The 17,985-nt window shown below is 50.4% G+C and overlaps 2 protein-coding genes across 2 annotated transcripts in view; one reads left to right on the top strand and one right to left on the bottom strand.

Moving 5' to 3' along the window:
- Positions 1-592: 592 nt before the first annotated feature.
- On the bottom strand, positions 593-9,780 carry VPS26B (VPS26 retromer complex component B). Its single transcript, XM_077249551.1, has 6 exons — positions 9,387-9,780; positions 5,367-5,523; positions 4,860-5,024; positions 4,325-4,500; positions 3,914-4,056; positions 593-3,538 (listed from the first exon to the last, which is right to left on the bottom strand). Exons 1-6 carry the CDS (start codon positions 9,607-9,609, stop codon positions 3,392-3,394), a joined length of 1,011 nt encoding a protein of 336 aa, XP_077105666.1. The 5' UTR covers positions 9,610-9,780; the 3' UTR covers positions 593-3,391.
- Positions 9,781-9,876: 96 nt separating this feature from the next.
- NCAPD3 (non-SMC condensin II complex subunit D3) overlaps positions 9,877-17,985 on the top strand; it is a 32,554-nt gene continuing 24,445 nt past the window's right edge. The window contains exon 1 of the mRNA XM_077249544.1: positions 9,877-10,119. Coding sequence (XP_077105659.1) covers positions 10,053-10,119 — 67 coding nt within the window. The 5' untranslated portion in view covers positions 9,877-10,052. The remainder of the gene's footprint in view (positions 10,120-17,985) is intronic.

Here is a 17,985-nt window from a genome sequence, read left to right as displayed (position 1 = left end):
GTTGTCAGATCCGATTGCTCCGTTATCACAAGAAACGATCCGATCACCCAACTAATGAGCGCCGACACCAGTGAATAATCTCAATGGCCGATTACTGGTGTAAATGCTCCATAACGTACCCACGGCCCACAATGCACTGCGCCCGGGAGCTTCAATAGATAAGAGAATATGGAGATGGGACCCCAGGTCTTGTATGGTCCTTCCATTGGACAACCCACCTCTCAGCCCCAGGAGAGGCCCCCTACATCCCAGGAGGGACCCTCAGCACAAAGAACAGCCCCCTCTGCACCAGGAGCAGTCCCGTTCCCAATGAGCGCTTCCCCCATCTCCCCATGAGCAGCCGCCTGCACAAGGAACAGCTCCATCCGCCCCAGGAGCAGTCCCCTGCACAAGGAGCGTCCCCCTCTGCCTCAGGAGCAGCCCCATGCACTGAGTAGCCCCTCCGCTCACCCCTTCAGCCAATGAGACTCCCCCTGTACAATAAGCGTTCCTTTACATAATAAGCACCTCTCTGCACGAGGAGGGCTTTTTCCGCTCTAGACGCACCTTTCGGCCAAGGATCGGACCCCCACATAATGAGCACCCTTCTTCATTCTGAGACATTGTTATTTAATCTGAGACTAATAAAAACAATGTAAAATAGACATTTACACAATGAACCATGGGAAATAAACACTGCAGTCGGAATGGAGGTTGTTTTTTTGGATCGAGGGTGAACTTTAACCTTTCTGCAATGTGTCTAAATGTTTCTCGCAGACGTGTAGTGCGGGCGCCGAAGCCTGGCTCCCAAGAGCTTACAATCTACTAGTGGGGTTAGAGGCACAGCCATGGGTACAAAGTGCAATACATCAGTGCCCACCTAATAAATACACTGCAATATACCATGTACCAGGGGCAGCGTCCGTACCCATTACTGTAACCTGGGAAACGTGAAATACTGGGACTTCACTTTATAAATTTTTTTTTTATTTTAACATAAAACAAAAAATACTGATACTGCCGCCTTTATCCCTTACCTTACATGTGGGAGATGTGCCAGTTGTATATGATATACACTTGGCTTTGCTCGTTCCTCTCCATATTTTGGTCCATTGCCGTCCTCGCAACGGATTTGATGAGTCAAAGTGAAAAGAAAATTAACGTTTTTGGGTTGAGATTTTTTTTGTAAACGCGAATGGCAGCTAGAAAAGAATACTGTGAGGTTGACGATAAGTGAGACGGCGAGTTGTGGCATGCGTGGAGGTTGAAGTCTAAATGTTCGTCCATTTTGCAGGATGATGGACAGGTCTAATCTAGTAAATAATTAATATTCCCCATTTAGGAAAAAAAAAATCTGGAAATTCTGCTTTGTCGATCCTCTTTTACCCCTCCAGGCAATGCATAACCAACCTGACAGCTTGGCGTTCCACTGTTATTGAGCCGTGTCCCCACGTGGTCTCATCATCAGTATCAGACATTGTAGAAATTTACATCCCACTGTTACATGACGCAAATTGTCGCATTGTTTTCTACCATTTCCAGGAGGGAAAATAGAGGAATGCACATGGAAATCTGCTCCAGAGCGGTTATTTCATGGGGATTCCAGCATTTGCTAACAGACTTGTCAGGAGCGCGGCCCGACCTCCGTCAGAAACGCAGATTAATGCCCTATTGTGTATAAAAGCGGTAGGGTCGCATGTTTTGGTCGCTGCGCGCAGAGGACGATGCTGTCGGACATCTATCTGATGAGATTCAGAAGGAGCTTGTCCTAATGGAGGGCCAGTGGGAAGGCACCCCTTTAATTTAACCTCTTCAGTTCCTTCATGCCTATACTATAGGAGGGTCATCCAGATGCATCATGTCACTGATCGGCTGTGATTTATAGTCAGTGTCCGTCTGCCCACGTTGAATGACCGTCTGTGAATAGAGGAGGGGGACGCCGTCCAGTCCCAGAGGAGATTCGCTAAACTTTCCAGTTCTTGTTAGAGGTATATCAATCATATAAAGTATGCGCTGGGACTTTATGATCGTGGGGGTCAGATCTCTGAGACCATTACCCACCCAGAGATTAAAAGGGCGGCAGTTCAGCCATTGTTTCTCTGCACGGCAGGGCCCCGGGGATGCCTGCTGTTCCTGGGGCCACATTGTGCACAGAAAACCAGGAAGGCACCGCGGTGCTGAACTGTCACGGCCACCTTTCTCTCTGGATCTGTTGGGGGTCCCATAGTTCACCGCCCCCACTTAAGGAGATGGGGTCCTCCTTTTTAGCTTATATAAAACCAGATCATGAATGAGATACCAGCGCCGGCACTCGATGGACCTGGACTCCGAGGTCAGAACCTCTGCACCTTCACCTGACACCATACCACTGTCATATGGTAACCATCATGGCGTAATGTGGGTGGAGATGGGACCCGCGCGGTACCACCACCGTGACAGTGAACCATGGTACCTTGCTTGTCATGGTGCCATGGGGTGGCCGAGTGACCCCATTTACTGGCATTACACTGTGTGATCTGCGTCACGGCCAAAGTCCAAACCTCCGGCCAGGTGTACTCACTTTATAGCTCTTATCAGCCACCATAGACTGGATTTTTCCATCAATTGGTGACCGATATCAGCTGCTCCTCGGAGGTGGCCGTGGCCGCCCTGCAACTTGTGTCATGGGGCAACAATTCTCAGACAAATCGCACGACCCAAAACTTCTGCCGCCCTGATCTGTGAGACAATTAGAAAAAAAAAAAAAATCGCAGAGAACTGCGAGCGAGTCTGAGTGCAGTGAAGTCTATGGCAGTGCGCGTCGGAGCAGCTTGTGTCCGGCGACAGAAAACTTTTGTGACTTCAGCAGTCTGTCCCTTTAAGATCCAGCTACTGTACCTGGGAGGCTTCTTCCCAGCATGCATCTCCTTATTATCCCTCTTTATACTGTCTATATAACGGAGACGGTCCGTCCTCTGCATCTGAATCCAGGGAAGGGGTAAAGCAGAGCGACGCTACACTGGTGAGAGGTGCTTGGAACGGACAGTCGGGTCCTATATGGGCACCGATAGTCGAGGGTCAGCACTAACTACAACCACACGGTGAAGGGGCACTTACATGTGGGCACAGGCCGACCCTTAGGACCTCCAGCCCGATGTGCGGGGCTTCAACTGCAACAAGGACAAGCCGATGAGAGCGTAAAAAGTATAAACACAAAGGGTTAAGAGGCGCGATCCCCTCCCTCCCCCACCCCTATGTTGCACAATGTCAAGTAGCAACAAAAGGAACGGACAGCCGGCCCGGAAAGAGACGCCGGCCGTGCCCCTCTGCAAGCTTGACCCACCGAGTGTCTGTGGGGTCACGGGTGGCGGACGGGTGGGCTCCGAGAGTCTGTTTAGTCACTAATGAAGCCGTTGTCCTACCGAACAGGCAGTCACTCGTTCTCTTGGTCTCCTGCGGCCGCCCCGCTCAGCTGAGGCCGGTTGTCGGGGTGCGTTCCCTCGAATCTCTGCGAGGCGATGGCGGCCTGGTGAGACATGCTCTTCCGCACGATGTCTCCTTTACGCCATAACACCACCTCCTGGAGGAGAGAGGACGGGAGAAGGCACGATAATCTGGTGCGGCCAAGAAGCATGCAGACGTCCCGCCCGATTGTGTGTCGCCAGCATACGCCATCACTTGACGGATCTGACACCTGGGACCCTCACCGAAAACAATGGCCACATAGTCCAGGTGAAGACAGCGATTGGCGCAGTGATCAGGCACATGCGCTCAGATATTTTCCGTCACCTGATCGCTGCACCAATCACAGATCCGGTGACATCCAGATGGCACAGTGATGGCGGCCACCAGCGGAGCGGCATCATTTAGAGCCACAGGGCTGATAAGAGATGACTGTGCCTATGTATGAAAGTGTGTGCAGCCCCTCACTCCTACCACGGGGGGCGCTGCTCACCTGCTGTTTGAAGTAGCGCCTCTCCTCCTCGTCGATCAGCACTAAGTTGAGGTAATAGCGCACGCTGAACTTCTTGTTGATGTCCCTCATCGTTGGGGTCAGCTCGTATCCCGCCAGGAACAGCCGGATGGGGATGGATTCACCTACAGGTCGAGGAAGACGAGGAGAAAAGTTACCGCGGAGGTTAAGTGTGATCAGTCCTGAGAATAAAGATGGTCGCTGCACTGCGGGGGTGCTGCAGGGGGCCTGTGGATATATTGGAGGTCACCCAGCTTTTCCAGGCTCCTGAGCACATTACATGGGGGCAGGGCAATCACTGTTAGGCAGACGTGCCGTTCAGGAGTTTGGAAAAGCTGGGTGCCGACTCACCCACACAGGCAGTCACCGAACACTCGCGGGCGTGGACGGTACCTCGCACGGGCGCTCCGTCCATGATCTCGTACTTGGCGATGGTGTCGTTTTCGTGGTAGACGTTTGGGCCGGTGCCCGTGGTCTCCCGCTTGATGATATCGATCTCCATGTGTTTGATCTTGATTCGCACCAAAAGGAAGTAGATTTTCCCCACGATGACGTCTTTCAGGTGATATCTGTTACAGGAGAAAACAGGGCGGCGTTCAGACCTGGAGGACGGCTGCTGTATACTGGGTGGCTTACTTGGACCGCTGCAGCCGGCGGCCACGTTCACACCACTCGTACTCGCCAACTCTGCAGCATTTTAATTAAGATTTTGATGCATTTTTTTTTAAAATTTGGAACTAGTCAATCGGCCGCCTTACCGCAATAAACCGCGATCTGACCGCAGTGTGAATACAACCGAGGAGGGTGAAAGCTGCACCAAAACAATCTGCGTGTGAATGGGGTCTAGGAATTAAGCATCGCAGCAAAACGGAGCCAAAATATCGGAAAACAGACGTTACTCCGAGGAGGGTGATGGGCGCAGACTTACTTGGACTTGTTGTACTCAAATTCGATGTGCAGACAATCTTCGATCCCCACCTCCATCTTGATGGAAGAGTTCATCTCGGGGTACGTGCTCAGCGTGTGGACCACGATATCCAGCTCTTTCCCCACATCATTGAGCCGGCGGCTGAGGGTGGCGCGCAGGAAGTACCTGGGCGGACGAGACCGGCAGAGGTGAAAACGGCAGAAAACGCAGCACCCACCCGCTCCACACCACCGGCCTCCCCTGCCATTATCGCACTCTGAATCTGCAGCATCAGTCCTGCACTGACACATTGCAACAAAGTGTCAGGACAGGACACAAATGTTTGCTGCGGCACTTAACACAACACTGAGTATAACTGAACCAGACCCTCAGCAGCTTTGAGAAGGATTGGATGGAATCAAGAATGTTCCCATTCAATGACACAATCAGAGATATTGATCCAAAGTTACAGAGCTTTATCTTTCTCTGTACAGCCCCTTTAATTTGTGAGATTCCCCAGCACCGTACCGTAGCTTCACGTTCTGCCCAGTGTACGACTCGTACGGCTTCTCCACGTGAGTGAACTCAAAGTCGAAACTCTGTGATTGCGAGAGCTCCCCGGGCCGCGCCAAATCCTTCACCAGCGACACGAACTCATGGTGGTTTCCCCGGTCGTAGTACAACTCTGAGGAGGAAGCGGGAGAAGAGTGAGGAGGCAGAAGAGGAGCAGAGGCGGAAGAGAGGAGCAGAGGAGAAGCAGAGGAGGAAAGGAGCAGAGAGGCAGAAGAGAAGAGGAGCAGAGGAAAGGTGGAAAAGAAGAGGAGATGCGCAATAGGAAATGCGCAAGAGGAGCAGAGGAGAGGCGCAGAGGAGAGGCAGAAGAGGAAAGGAGCAGAGGAGAAGCAGAGGAGGAAAGGAGCAGAGAGGCAGAAGAGAAGAGGAGCAGAGGAAAAGTGGAAAAGAAGAGGAGATGCGCAATAGGAAATGCGCAAGAGGAGCAGAGGAGAGGCAGAAGAGGAGAGGAGCAGAGGAGAGGCGCAAAATTAGAGGAGAGGCGCAAAAGGAAACGCGCAAGACGAGAAGACGAGCGGCGCAAGACGAGAAGACGAGCGGCGCAAGACGAGAAGACGAGCGGCGCAAGACGAGCGGCGCAAGACGAGAAGACGAGCGGCGCAAGAGGAAAAGAAGAGAGGCGCAAGGAGAAGGGGTCGAGGCGTAAGAGGAGGAGAGGTGCAAGAGAAGCATGAGAATGTGAAAAAGAGGAGGAGAAGCGGAAGAGGAGGAGAGGAGGAAGAGGAGTCTATTCACTGACATGCAGAAATATGTAGAGGAGATCTCCGATCCTGCACGAGGCACATTCCAGTACTGATGCCTGGAAATAACTGATCCTGCACCAGCAGCAATCAACTAATGATGCGAAGACTGTGCAGTCGGAGTTGGTGTCCGTTTTAGTGGAGATGGTATAAAATGGACCGACTGCGATTCCCAAAACATATAAGAAATTGGGTTCAGTTGGTCCGTGCAGGATGTGCTGTAAATGTTTTCATAATAATTTGGGAAAGTTATGAAATGTTCTATAAATGTCTGTTCTGTTCCTGATCTCGGCTTTTAGTTGAGATGAATCTGTGCTGCACTTTATGTACATAGTGACTGATGCTGTGGGGTCAGTGGTTTGGATTGCCGACTCCATAGCCCTGACTGATACCAAGAAATAACTGATCCTGCACCAGCCGCAATCCACTACTGATAAGACTGTGGAGTCGGTAAGCCAGACCCCTGACTCCACAGCATCGGTCACTGCTGGCTGAGCATGTACATAAAGTGCAGCACAGATTCATCTCCACTAAATGCCGAGATCCTAAGATCAGGAACTAAACAGACATTTATAGAACATTTCATAATTTTCCCAAATTATTCTGAAAACATTTACAGCACATCCTGCACTGAACCCAACTTATTATATATTAGGAGTTGGAGTCAGTCCATTTTATACAGACTCCGATTCCACCAAAATGGACACTGACTCCGACTCCACAAACCTGGATGTCTGGATATAACTGATCCTGCACGAGTCACAATCCTGCACCGGGGAGCAGAGCTGGAGGCTTCCATATTTCCCGCCAGCAGCGTCACTTCTGCAGATACGATACACACTGATCTCCTGACACTGAGGGTCACGGCTGCACAGACACTTCCCATCCTGACCTGTCTTATACATGATATATGGAGCATTCTCAGCTGGGTGACTCCAATAATGAATACCCGCACTGTGCCCATAGTGTCACCCAGCTTTCCCCAGAGCCTGAATGCCACCTATACCTGCCGTATATTTCCCCTACTTTGTCAGTCTTCACTGCAGTTCTGGTATCCTATTCCTGAATCAGCAGGCTCAGGCTGAGCAGAGCGCTCCACACAGGACGTAGTCGCCTGCGGGTCCATTCCACCAGTGACCTCATATCAGCAGCTGTTTCCCTTCTTGCGGGCGGAGGGGTGGATGCCCGGCGGGTGGCCGTGGGGTCCGGGAACGGTCACTCTTTGAGGTGGGAGATGTTTACCAGAACAGAATAAGAAAACAACTTCCTCTATCAGCAGGAATCAAACAGCTGAGCTCAGCACAGGGGCCGCTGTGTCCCCTGGGGGGCCCGGCACAAATGTACACCAAAGGCCAAACCCTGGAGACCAAGTGCTGCTATATAGAAATCAGTGACCGCTACAGCAACTGAACAACTACAAGTCCCAGCATGCAAGTCCCAGCACACTGACATACTGGCCACACTGGGAGTTGTAGTTGGGTTCAGAAATCAGTAACGTTCCCGGTATCTGGAAATCCACCTTAGGATCTCTGCTGCTGATTGTTCCTTACTAACAGGAGGCCGAGATCCTAATGGCGTCTTCATGGAGACCTTTAGGGTAAGTTCACACAGGGCGTTCTTGCTGCTTTTTTTTCTGCAACAAAACCTGATCTTCTTGGCAGGAAAGACGCTGCATCAAAAACGCAGGTTTAGGTGCGTTTTTGGTGCGGTTTTTTTCACTTTGTCCATTCTAATGTCCTTGAATTTTCAGCAGCAACAACGTAGCAAATAATGATACCTGCATTTTTGCTGCGTTTTTTCAACACTCATTCAAGTCAATGGGTCAAAAACACTGAAAGAAGTGACATGCTCTATGTCAAAAAAACGCAGCAAAGCACAAAATACTGATCACACAAAAAAACCAATGTGTGTGCATGAGAGTTTTGAAACATCATAGGCTTTGCTGATACTATAAAAACCCAAAAAATTAGCAAAAAAACGCATCAAAAATGCCCTGTGTGAACTTACCCTTATACTCCAGAGCTGACTCTGATCTCTGCGCCAACACATTGTAACAACCAGCGCAGAAGCCCCCGATATCCAGAGAAGGAGCCCCCCGATACATTGTAACAGCCAGAGCAGGAGCCCCCGATTCACTGTAACAACCAGAGCAGGAGCCCCCGATACATTGTAACAACCAGAGCAGGAGCCCCCGATACATTGTAACAACCAGAGCAGGAGCCCCCGATACATTGTAACAACCAGAGCAGGAGCCCCCGATACATTGTAACAACCAGAGCAGGAGCCCCCGATACATTGTAACAACCAGAGCAGAAGCCCCCCGATACATTGTAACAACCAGAGGAGCCCCCCGCCGATACATTGTAACAACCAGAGAAAGAGCGCCAACACCTGTGGTCCCCCAGCTGCACCCCCTGTCACTGCTGGCACTTGGGGTCCCCCGGTTGCACCCCCTGTCACTGCTGGCACTTGTGGTCCCCCGGCTGCACACCGTCACTGCTGCCACCTGTGTTCCCCCAGCAGCACCCCCTGTCACTGCTGGCACCTGTGGTCCCTCGGCTACACCCCCTGTCACTTGTGGTCCCCCGGCTGCACCCTGTCACTGCTGGCACTTGTGGTCCCCCGGCTGCACCCTGTCACTGCTGGCACCTGTGGTCCCCCGGCTGCACCCTGTCACTGCTGGCACCTGTGGTCCCCCGGCAGCACCCTGTCAATGATGGCACCTGAGGTCCCCTGGTTGCGCCCCGTCATTGCTGGCACCCCCTGTCACTGCTGGCACCTGTGGTCCCCCGGTTGCACCCCCTGTCACTGCTGGCACCTGTGGTCCCCCGGTTGCACCCTGTGTCACTGCTGGCACCTGTGGTCCCCTGGCTGCACCACCTGTCACTGCTGGCAACCCCTTGTCACTATTGGCAGCTGTGGTCCCCCGGCTGCACCCCCTGTCAACTGTGGTCCCCCGGCTGCACCACCTGTCACCTGTGGTCCCCCGGCTGCACCACCTGTCACTCCTGGCACCTGTGGTCCCCCAGTTGCACCCCGTGTCACTGCTGGGACCTGTGGTGCCCCGGCTGCACCCCCTTCACTGCTGGCACCTGTGGTCCCCCGGCTACACCACCTGCCACTGCTGGCACCTGTGGTCCCCCAGCTGCACCTTCTGGGACTTGTAGTGCCCTCACGTCACCCATGGGACATTGCTGGGAGTTGTAGTGCTCGCGCAGAGCCCCGCCCTCCTCACCGATCTGCCCGATGAACTCGATCTTCAGCCCCTGGTGCTCCAGCCTCTTGCCCGGGCTCCGCAGGGTGACGGTGACGCGGCCGGACACCGTCTCTCCGTCGTAGAAAAGGAAATATTTCTCCTTCTTGCCGTCCTCCGTCTTGTGCTCCACCCGCCGGCGGCTCTCTGCATCCGTCAGCGTGATGTCCAGCTCCGCTGCCGGCCCGAAGCCGAAGAAGCTCATGGCTGCGGCGGAGACGAGGGCCCGGAACCAGGCGGCTGACAGCACCGAATCTCCACAGACCCCGGTCTCCGCTACTCAGTGTCCAGCACAGTGCGCACGCGCACAGCTCGGCCTGGATGACGCCGCACGACACTGTGATGCCAGACACCAATATGATCCCAGAATGGCCGAGCAGAGCCAGTGCGCAGGCGTCAGAGTCAATGCAGCGTACTACTGACGTAATGGAGGCGCACCATATTTATTTTGGGCAACCTTCATTAACCCGCTACCTAAGCCACTAAGAGAGATGGCCGTTACACGAGCATTCAAGTCCTTGGTTCTCATTGGCTGAAGGCGAAGCATAGTGATGACGTTCCAATGTTTGATTGGTAATTTCGTGTTGGGTTTTGGCGCTGGGCAGCAACTAACGGAGGAGTGGCGGAGTCTGCAGAAAACGCCGGGAGATGGCGGATAAGTCTGCGGTGCTGCTGGAGGCCCTGGACCGGTGCGGGCTCCGGAGCCTGAGGAAAGGTGAGTCCGGCCTGCAATTGTGTAACTACAACGTCCAGCGTGACGGCAGCGTGCTACTCCTATACAGTGTGCAGCATTATACCCCAGAGCTGCACTCACTATTCTGCTGGTGCGGTCACTGTGTACATACATTACATTACTGATCCTGAGTTACATCCTGCATTATACCCCAGAGCTGCACTCACTATTCTGCTGGTGCAGTCACTGTGTACACACATTACTGATCCTGAGTTACCTCCTGTATTATACTCCAGAGCTGCACTCACTATTCTGCTGGTGCAGTCACTGTGTACATACATTACTGATCCTGAGTTACCTCCTGTATTATACTCCAGAGCTGCACTCACTATTCTGCTGGTGCAGTCACTGTGTACATACATTACTGATCCTGAGTTACATCCTGTATTATACTCCAGAGCTGCACTCACTATTCTGCTGGTGCAGTCACTGTGTACACACATTACTGATCCTGAGTTACAGCCTGTATTATACTCCAGAGCTGCACTCACTATTCTGCTGGTGCAGTCACTGTGTACACACATTACTGATCCTGAGTTACAGCCTGTATTATACTCCAGAGCTGCACTCACTATTCTGCTGGTGCACTCACTATTCTGCTGGTGCAGTCACTGTGTACATACATTACTGATCCTGAGTTACATCCTGTATTACACCCCAGAGCTGCACTCACTATTCTGCTGGTGCAGTCACTGTGTACATACATTACTGATCCTGAGTTACATCCTGTATTATACCCCAGAGCTACACTCACTATTCTGCTGGTGCAGTCACTGTGTACATACATTACATTACTGATCCTGTGTTACATCCTGTATTATACTTCAGAGCTGCATTCACTACTCTGCTGGTGCAGTCACTGTGTGAAGACAAAAGAAAAAATCCAGCTCACCATAGTTGTAGTCCCTGGAGGCTCAGAGCACGGAAACACTGTGTCAAGGCGTGAGGAATGCAGGAAATAGAAAAAAAAATCCAGCTCGACGAGGTGGTGAAAAAGCAAAGTCTTGGTACTTTATTCATTTCATATCAAAAAATAGAGGATAAAACAACAGCACAATATAATTAAAAACACTATCTACGCATTTCTGGTGACATAGCACCCTTAGTCATGATAACTTTAGTGCAGCCTGTTCTATGCTTTTATGCTAGCACCCAGTAGGCACACCGGTGCTATGGCTAATTACAAAAGGTAATCTAGTCAAAATGAAAACACATGATAGTGTGTGCAAGCTGCAATTAGTTGCACCAGACAGATAGAAAAAAAGCACAGAAAAAAACACAACAAGCAGACTACATGTATACTTTGGCTATATAAAAGAAAATACAAAATAAATATATGTCATTCCATAATAATTCGTTGTTTACAAATGAAGCATGTGGAGTTATATGACATAATAATAAATATCCAAAAGGTTTTTGATATATCGAATTCTTTATGAAGTAGCTGGAAGAAAATGATTAGAGCAAAAATGAAAGACCTGTTGGGTGTTTCATTTGTATGTTCCAAGATAATCATTCAAAGAGAATTTTTATTCAAAGAAGATTTTTACACAGTATCTTGAGCGATCTCTAAATCGGAGACCTATGAAGATATATAAATAAATAAAAAATTCTGATTATTGACATGATGATGGTTATAAGGATACAGAAAATGATTAAGGAGGCAGGTATTAATTTACTGAATAAGAAACCTATGGACTGCATTGGGGACATTCGGGGCAAAAGTAAACATGAAACAATGGAGCAGCGGTCAGCTACACAGAGAGGAGGAGAACATTGCAAATCTGTAGATCTGACAGGTGAGTTCGAGCACCATAAAGGTGCTGATGCCTGTCATTAAGAAAAAAATATATATTTTGTTAGTATACATACTTAACCCCTTCATGACCCAGCCTATTTTAGCCTTAATGACCTTGCCGTTTTTTGCAATTCTGACCAGTGTCCCTTTATGAGGTAATAACTCAGGAACGCTTCAACGGATCCTAGCGATTCTGAGATTGTTTTTTCGTGACATATTGGGCTTCATGTTAGTGGTAAATTTAGGTCGATAATTTCTGAGTTTATTTGTGGAAAAAACGGAAATTTGGCGAAAATTTTGAAAAATTCGCAATTTTCACATTTTGAATTTTTATTCTGTTAAACCAGAGAGTTATGTGACACAAAATAGTTAATAAATAACATTTCCCACATGTCTACTTTACATCAGCACAATTTTGGAAACAATTTTTTTTTTTGCTAGGAAGTTATAAGGGTTAAAATTTGACCAGTGATTTCTCATTTTTACAACAAAATTTACAAAACCATTTTTTTAGGGACCACCTCACATTTGAAGTCATTTTGAGGGTTCTATATGGCTGAAAATACCCAAATGTGACACCATTCTAAAAACTGCACCCCTCAAGGTGCTCAAAACCACATTCAAGAAGTTTATTAACCCTTCAGGTGTTTAACAGCAGCAGAAGCAACATGGAAGTAAAAAATGAACATTTAACTTTTTAGTCACAAAAATGATCTTTTAGCAACAATTTTTCTCTGATCGCCCATGACGGCACCACGGAGAGAGGGGATCCGCCCACCAAGGACAGGAAACCTACGGATAAAAAAGGCGGTACCACTCTCCTGCATCAGTTGGTTTCCTGTCCTTGATGGGAGACCTACGGACTTACCAGTTCGACGTTGGAATTCCGGGGCCAACCGGTCCGATTCAGGCAGCTGGGGTCCCTCTGCCTCGGCTAGGGTGGTGACCCAAAGCGCCACCGCTGGGAGCCAGGGGCGACAGGGTGTGCGGGGGAGGTGACAAGGAGTCGCAGTCACCTCCCCAGGTAAGATGCAGCAGCGGCAACATCCAGGGGGGTCCCTCTGTGGTTGCGGGAGGTGCAGCGCGACCCTCCCTAAACAAGCATGAGTCTGCACGCTGCACCGCCATCGGGCGTGCAGAGTAACGCGCTACAAGGGCTGCATAGGACCGGGGGCGCCGGTCAGCACCGCCATAGCTGCTTTCGGGCGCCATCTTGAAAGTTTGGCGCATGCCCGGGATCTAAGCTGGTCTCGCGAGGCGCCGATGGATTACCGCTCGGGCGCTGGGCGCGGTCTGCGCAGGCGCTGACGGGGCGCCGCTCGGGCGCTGGGCGCGGTCTGCGCAGGCGCTGACGGGGCGCCGCTCGGGCGCTGGGCGCGGTCTGCGCAGGCGCTGAGGGGCGCCGCTCGGGCGCTAGGCGCGATCTGCGCCGGCGGTGGGCGCCGAGCTAATGCATAGACGCCGGCGTTCGGCGCTCTTCCTCGTGGACTGCGCAAGAAGCGGCGGGAGAGTTTAAATATAGTAATCCACATCCCCCCCAGTGGCTCTGCAGTAACAAGCAAAGAGCCTCATGAGTAATAGTGCCGCAGCGTCAGCTCAGCATCCGCAGACCAGCAGCAGTATGAGCGACCCGACATCACCTCAGCCCGAGTCACCTCCACCTGTAGCATCGCCGCAGCAGCAGCAAAAAAGGCGACAGCAGAAAGGGCACCAGGACACCAGCAAAGAACGCCAAAGGTCCCAGCACAGTAAGGAGTCCAGTACGGTGTCGGGGAAGAAGCCAGAGGCAGAGAATCCCCAACCGGTATTTATGGGTCCTGGAGGTGGTAAGTGGATCTTCGTGAATGTCAGAGACAGTAAGATTGTTATTTGTCTCTTGTAGGGGAGGAAAAGCGTATGTAAAACTAAGCACAAAAGTTGCGCCATCTGTAGAGAGGATCTTCCACCTACATGGGATAAGAGACTATGCAATACTTGCATTCAGCAAACTTTATCCGAAAACCTTCCTGGGTTTGCAACAGATCTTAAAAGCCTGATTAAGGAACAAGTAGAGGACACCTTCAGATCACTAAAAAGTGGGGAAAAAAGGAGAAAAACCAGACTCAGATCCCCATCTCCCGTATCAAAATCAGGAAGCGATAGTGAGGGTTCAGTGTCCTCCAACTCCTCCACCTCATCTTCATCATCTACTTCTTCCTTGGGGGGACATAACTGTTTCCCTCTAGAGGATACTGATGGCCTCATAAAAGCCGTGAGAAGTACCATGGGTCTGGTAGACTCCCACCCTAAAAAATCGGTACAAGACATAATGTTTGGGGGCCTGGAACAAAAAAAGAGAAGAGCGTTCCCTCTTAACGAAGCAATAGCAGCCTTAATTAAGAAAGAATGGAAGAAGCCCATGAGAAAGGCTCTTTTAACGCCAAAAAGAAAATACCCCTTCGAGGAGGAATCCTGCTCCTTTTGGGAGAAGGCCCCCAAATTAGATGTAGCGATCGCTAAAGCCTCTAAAAAATTTTCCCTCCCGTTCGAGGACATGGGGGTCCTAAAAGACCCTATGGACAAAAAGGCAGATGCCTTTCTCAAAGGTGCCTGGGAGGCAGCGGGAGGAGGCCTGAAGCCGGCAGTAGCGGCAGCATGTACTTCACGCTCCCTGATGATTTGGCTGAACCAACTAGAGGGTCAATTAAAGGGGAAAACTTCCCGCGACTCAATGCTGGACACATTACCTGTAATGAGAGGGGCCTCGGCCGACTCTATCAGGCTATCCGCCAGAGCAGCAGGGTTTGCTAATGCGGCCAGGCGCGCCCCTGGCTTAAGAATTGGCCAGGCGACCTACAGACGAAAACAAAACTGTGTACTATCCCCTGTGAAGGAGAATTTCTGTTTGGTTCCACCCTAGATGACATCTTGGAAAAAGCGGGGGACAAGAAAAAATCCTTCCCCCCCTCTGGGTCTCCCCTCTTATAGGAAGCCCTTTCGGAACAAGAGGTTTTTCCGTAGGAACACTGGGAGAAACCAGGGGAAATGGGAACATAAAAAGAACAAAAATAAGGGGTTTATCTTTAATAAAAACCTCAATGACAACAAAAAACCTTCACAATGAAGGTTCGCCCCAGGTGGGGGGGAGATTATCTCTCTTTCTCCCAGCCTGGGAAAAGATTACCTCAAGTCGATGGATACTAAACATCATAGAGTCGGGACTGAGATTAACATTCAAGAGGTACCCCCGTCCCTCTTTCAAGATAACACCCACAAGATCCTCGGCAGAAGAGCAGTTGACGCTAGAAAACGAGGTTGTCGGGTTAGTAAAAAAAGGAGTACTCCTGGAAGTTCCCCCTCAGGAAAGAGGGCAAGGGTACTATTCCCCTCTTTTCCTGAGGAAGAAGCCAGATGGTTCCTTCAGGACCATTATCAATTTGAAAAACCTAAACAACTACCTAGAGGTTCAAGCATTCAAGATGGAAACAGTAAAATCATCTATCAAGATGCTATTTCCTCAATGCTTCATGGTGGTCCTGGACCTAAAGGACGCATATTATCACGTCCCAATACACAAGGACCACCAAAAAATCCCTCAGACTGGCAGTCCACATCCAGGGAGTCCTAAGTCACTTCCAGTTCTCAGCTCTACCATTTGGCTTAGCAATCACCCCGAGGGTTTTTACAAAGTTGGTTGCGGAGGTAATGGCGCACCTCAGGGAGGAAAATACCCTGATCGTACCATATCTGGACGACTTCCTGGTGATAGGCTCCTCCCCGCAGCATTGCAAGAGTCAACTAGACCTAGTGATTCATTCTCTAAAAGATCTAGGTTGGCTAATAAACCTAGAAAAATCCAGACTGGTGCCTTCTCAGGTTCAGGAGTACCTAGGTCTCACTCTAGACTCCAAACAAATGGAATGTCGGCTCCCAGAGAACAAAATACAAAAGATAAAAAGTTTAGCGTTAAGAGTACAATCTCTTCCCTCCATAACACTCCGTCAGGGCATGTCCCTATTAGGCTCTATGACCTCTTGCATCCCGGCGGTCCAGTGGGCCCAACTACATTCAAGAGATCTCCAATGGCAACTACTGTCAGAGCAAAACCTTCTAGGAGAGCATTTAGACGGGCGGATAACATTGTTTCCTCGCACCAATCACTCCCTGACTTGGTGGACATTGCAGGAAAATCTTTCCAAGGGAATCCAATGGGTAATCCCGATCTCGAAGGTCCTAACTACGGACGCAAGCCCCTCAGGGTGGGGGGCTCATCTGGGCGACCTAGTAGCCCAGGGCATTTGGTCTCCGTCCCTTGCAAACAATTCCTCCAATATGAAGGAACTCCTGGCAGTGAAATTTGCCCTTCAGGAATTTTTGGGAGTCCTTCAGTCTCACCATGTAAGGGTGATGTCGGACAATCAAGTAGTAGTATCCTACCTAAATCATCAGGGGGGTACCCGTTCCAAAAATCTAATGGAAGTGACCAGCTCAATCCTTCAAATAGCCGAGAGCAACCTTCTATCCCTGACAAGCCTACACATAAAGGGTGTAGACAATTACAAGGCAGACTTTCTAAGTCGTTCCAGCCTAAAACAGGGGGAATGGGAACTAAATCCAGTGATATTTACTCAGATCACACAAAAATGGGGGGTTCCCAAAATAGATCTCTTCGCGAGCCATTTAAACAAAAAAGTAGCCTCCTTCTGCTCCCTATCTCCCTTGGGGAACCCAGTAGCTCTGGATGCTTTCCTGATTTCTTGGGGTCACCATCTGGTCTATGCCTTTCCTCCTCTCATTCTGATTCCAGCGGTGCTGAGGAAGATTCGGGAGGACGGGGCACTGGTCATCTTAATTGCCCCGTTCTGGCCGAAGAGACCTTGGTTCTCATGGATGAGGAAGATGTCAATATCCGACCCTTGGGTATTACCAGACCTCCAGGATCTATTATCGCAGGGCCCAGTCTGTCATCCGCGAGTCAAGAACTTGCACTTGACAGCTTGGCTCTTGAGAGGAAAATATTAGAAAACAGGGGGTTCTCTTCGGGTGTAATCTCAACTCTGTTAAAAAGTAGGAAGCCGGTTACAACAAGACAGTACGGCAAAATATGGAAAAAGTTTTTGTCTTCTTCAGGTGCAAAAATAGGGAAGGAGATTCCCCTTAAAGGGAACCTATCACCCCGTTTTTTTAAAAATTAGATAAAAATAGTGTGAAATAGGGGCAGAGCTGGGCTTTACATTAGTGCCTTTTTGGTGCCTTTACACCCCCGTTAGGCTGCCGAAATACCTTTTGTGAAGTGGCCGTTTTCTGCTGTCACTCAAGGTGGTCAGGTCGGATGGGCGTGGTCACAGCGCTGTTTCTCCCCCAGATCAGGCTCATCATTACGTTGGTGGCGTAGTGGTGTGCGCATGTCCAAAGCGAAGATCCACTGCCCAGGAGATTCAAAACAGCGCGGTCTACGCTATTCGCCGTTTACCGGTGGGCGCGGCCATCTTTCCTGTGGCTGCGCGTGCGCAGATGGAGCGCTCTGCTGCCCGGGGCTTCAGGAAAATGGCCGCCGCGATGTCCATCTGCGCACGCGCGGAATCCCGCGGCCATTTTCCTGAAGCCCCGGGCAGCAGAGCGCTCCATCTGCGCACGCGCGGCCACAGGAAAGATGGCCGCGCCCACCGGTAAAGGGCGAATAGCGTAGACCGCGCTGTTTTGAATCTCCTGGGCAGTGGATCTTCTCTTTGGACATGCGCACACCACTATGCCACCAACGTAATGGTGAGCCTGATCTGGGGGAGAAACAGCCCTGTGACCACGCCCATCCGACCTGACCAACTTGAGTGACAGGACAAAACGGCCACTTCACAAAGGTATTTCGGCAGCTTAACGGGGGTGTAAAGGCACCAAAAAGGCACAAATGTAAAGCCCAGCTCTGCCCCTATTTTACACTATTTTTATCTAATCTTTAAAAAACGGGGTGATAGGTTCCCTTTAATTCCATATTAGAGTTCCTACAAAAAGGTTTGGAGATGGGTTTAGCCACCAGTACCCTAAAAGTTCACGTGGCGGCATTGGGAGCATTA

Source organism: Ranitomeya variabilis, chromosome 4 (genome assembly GCF_051348905.1).
Source record: "Ranitomeya variabilis isolate aRanVar5 chromosome 4, aRanVar5.hap1, whole genome shotgun sequence".
NCBI classification, from domain to species: Eukaryota; Metazoa; Chordata; class Amphibia; order Anura; family Dendrobatidae; genus Ranitomeya; species Ranitomeya variabilis.
Note: the sequence above shows the minus strand (reverse complement) of the source record. Positions and strands in the feature narration are given on the sequence as shown.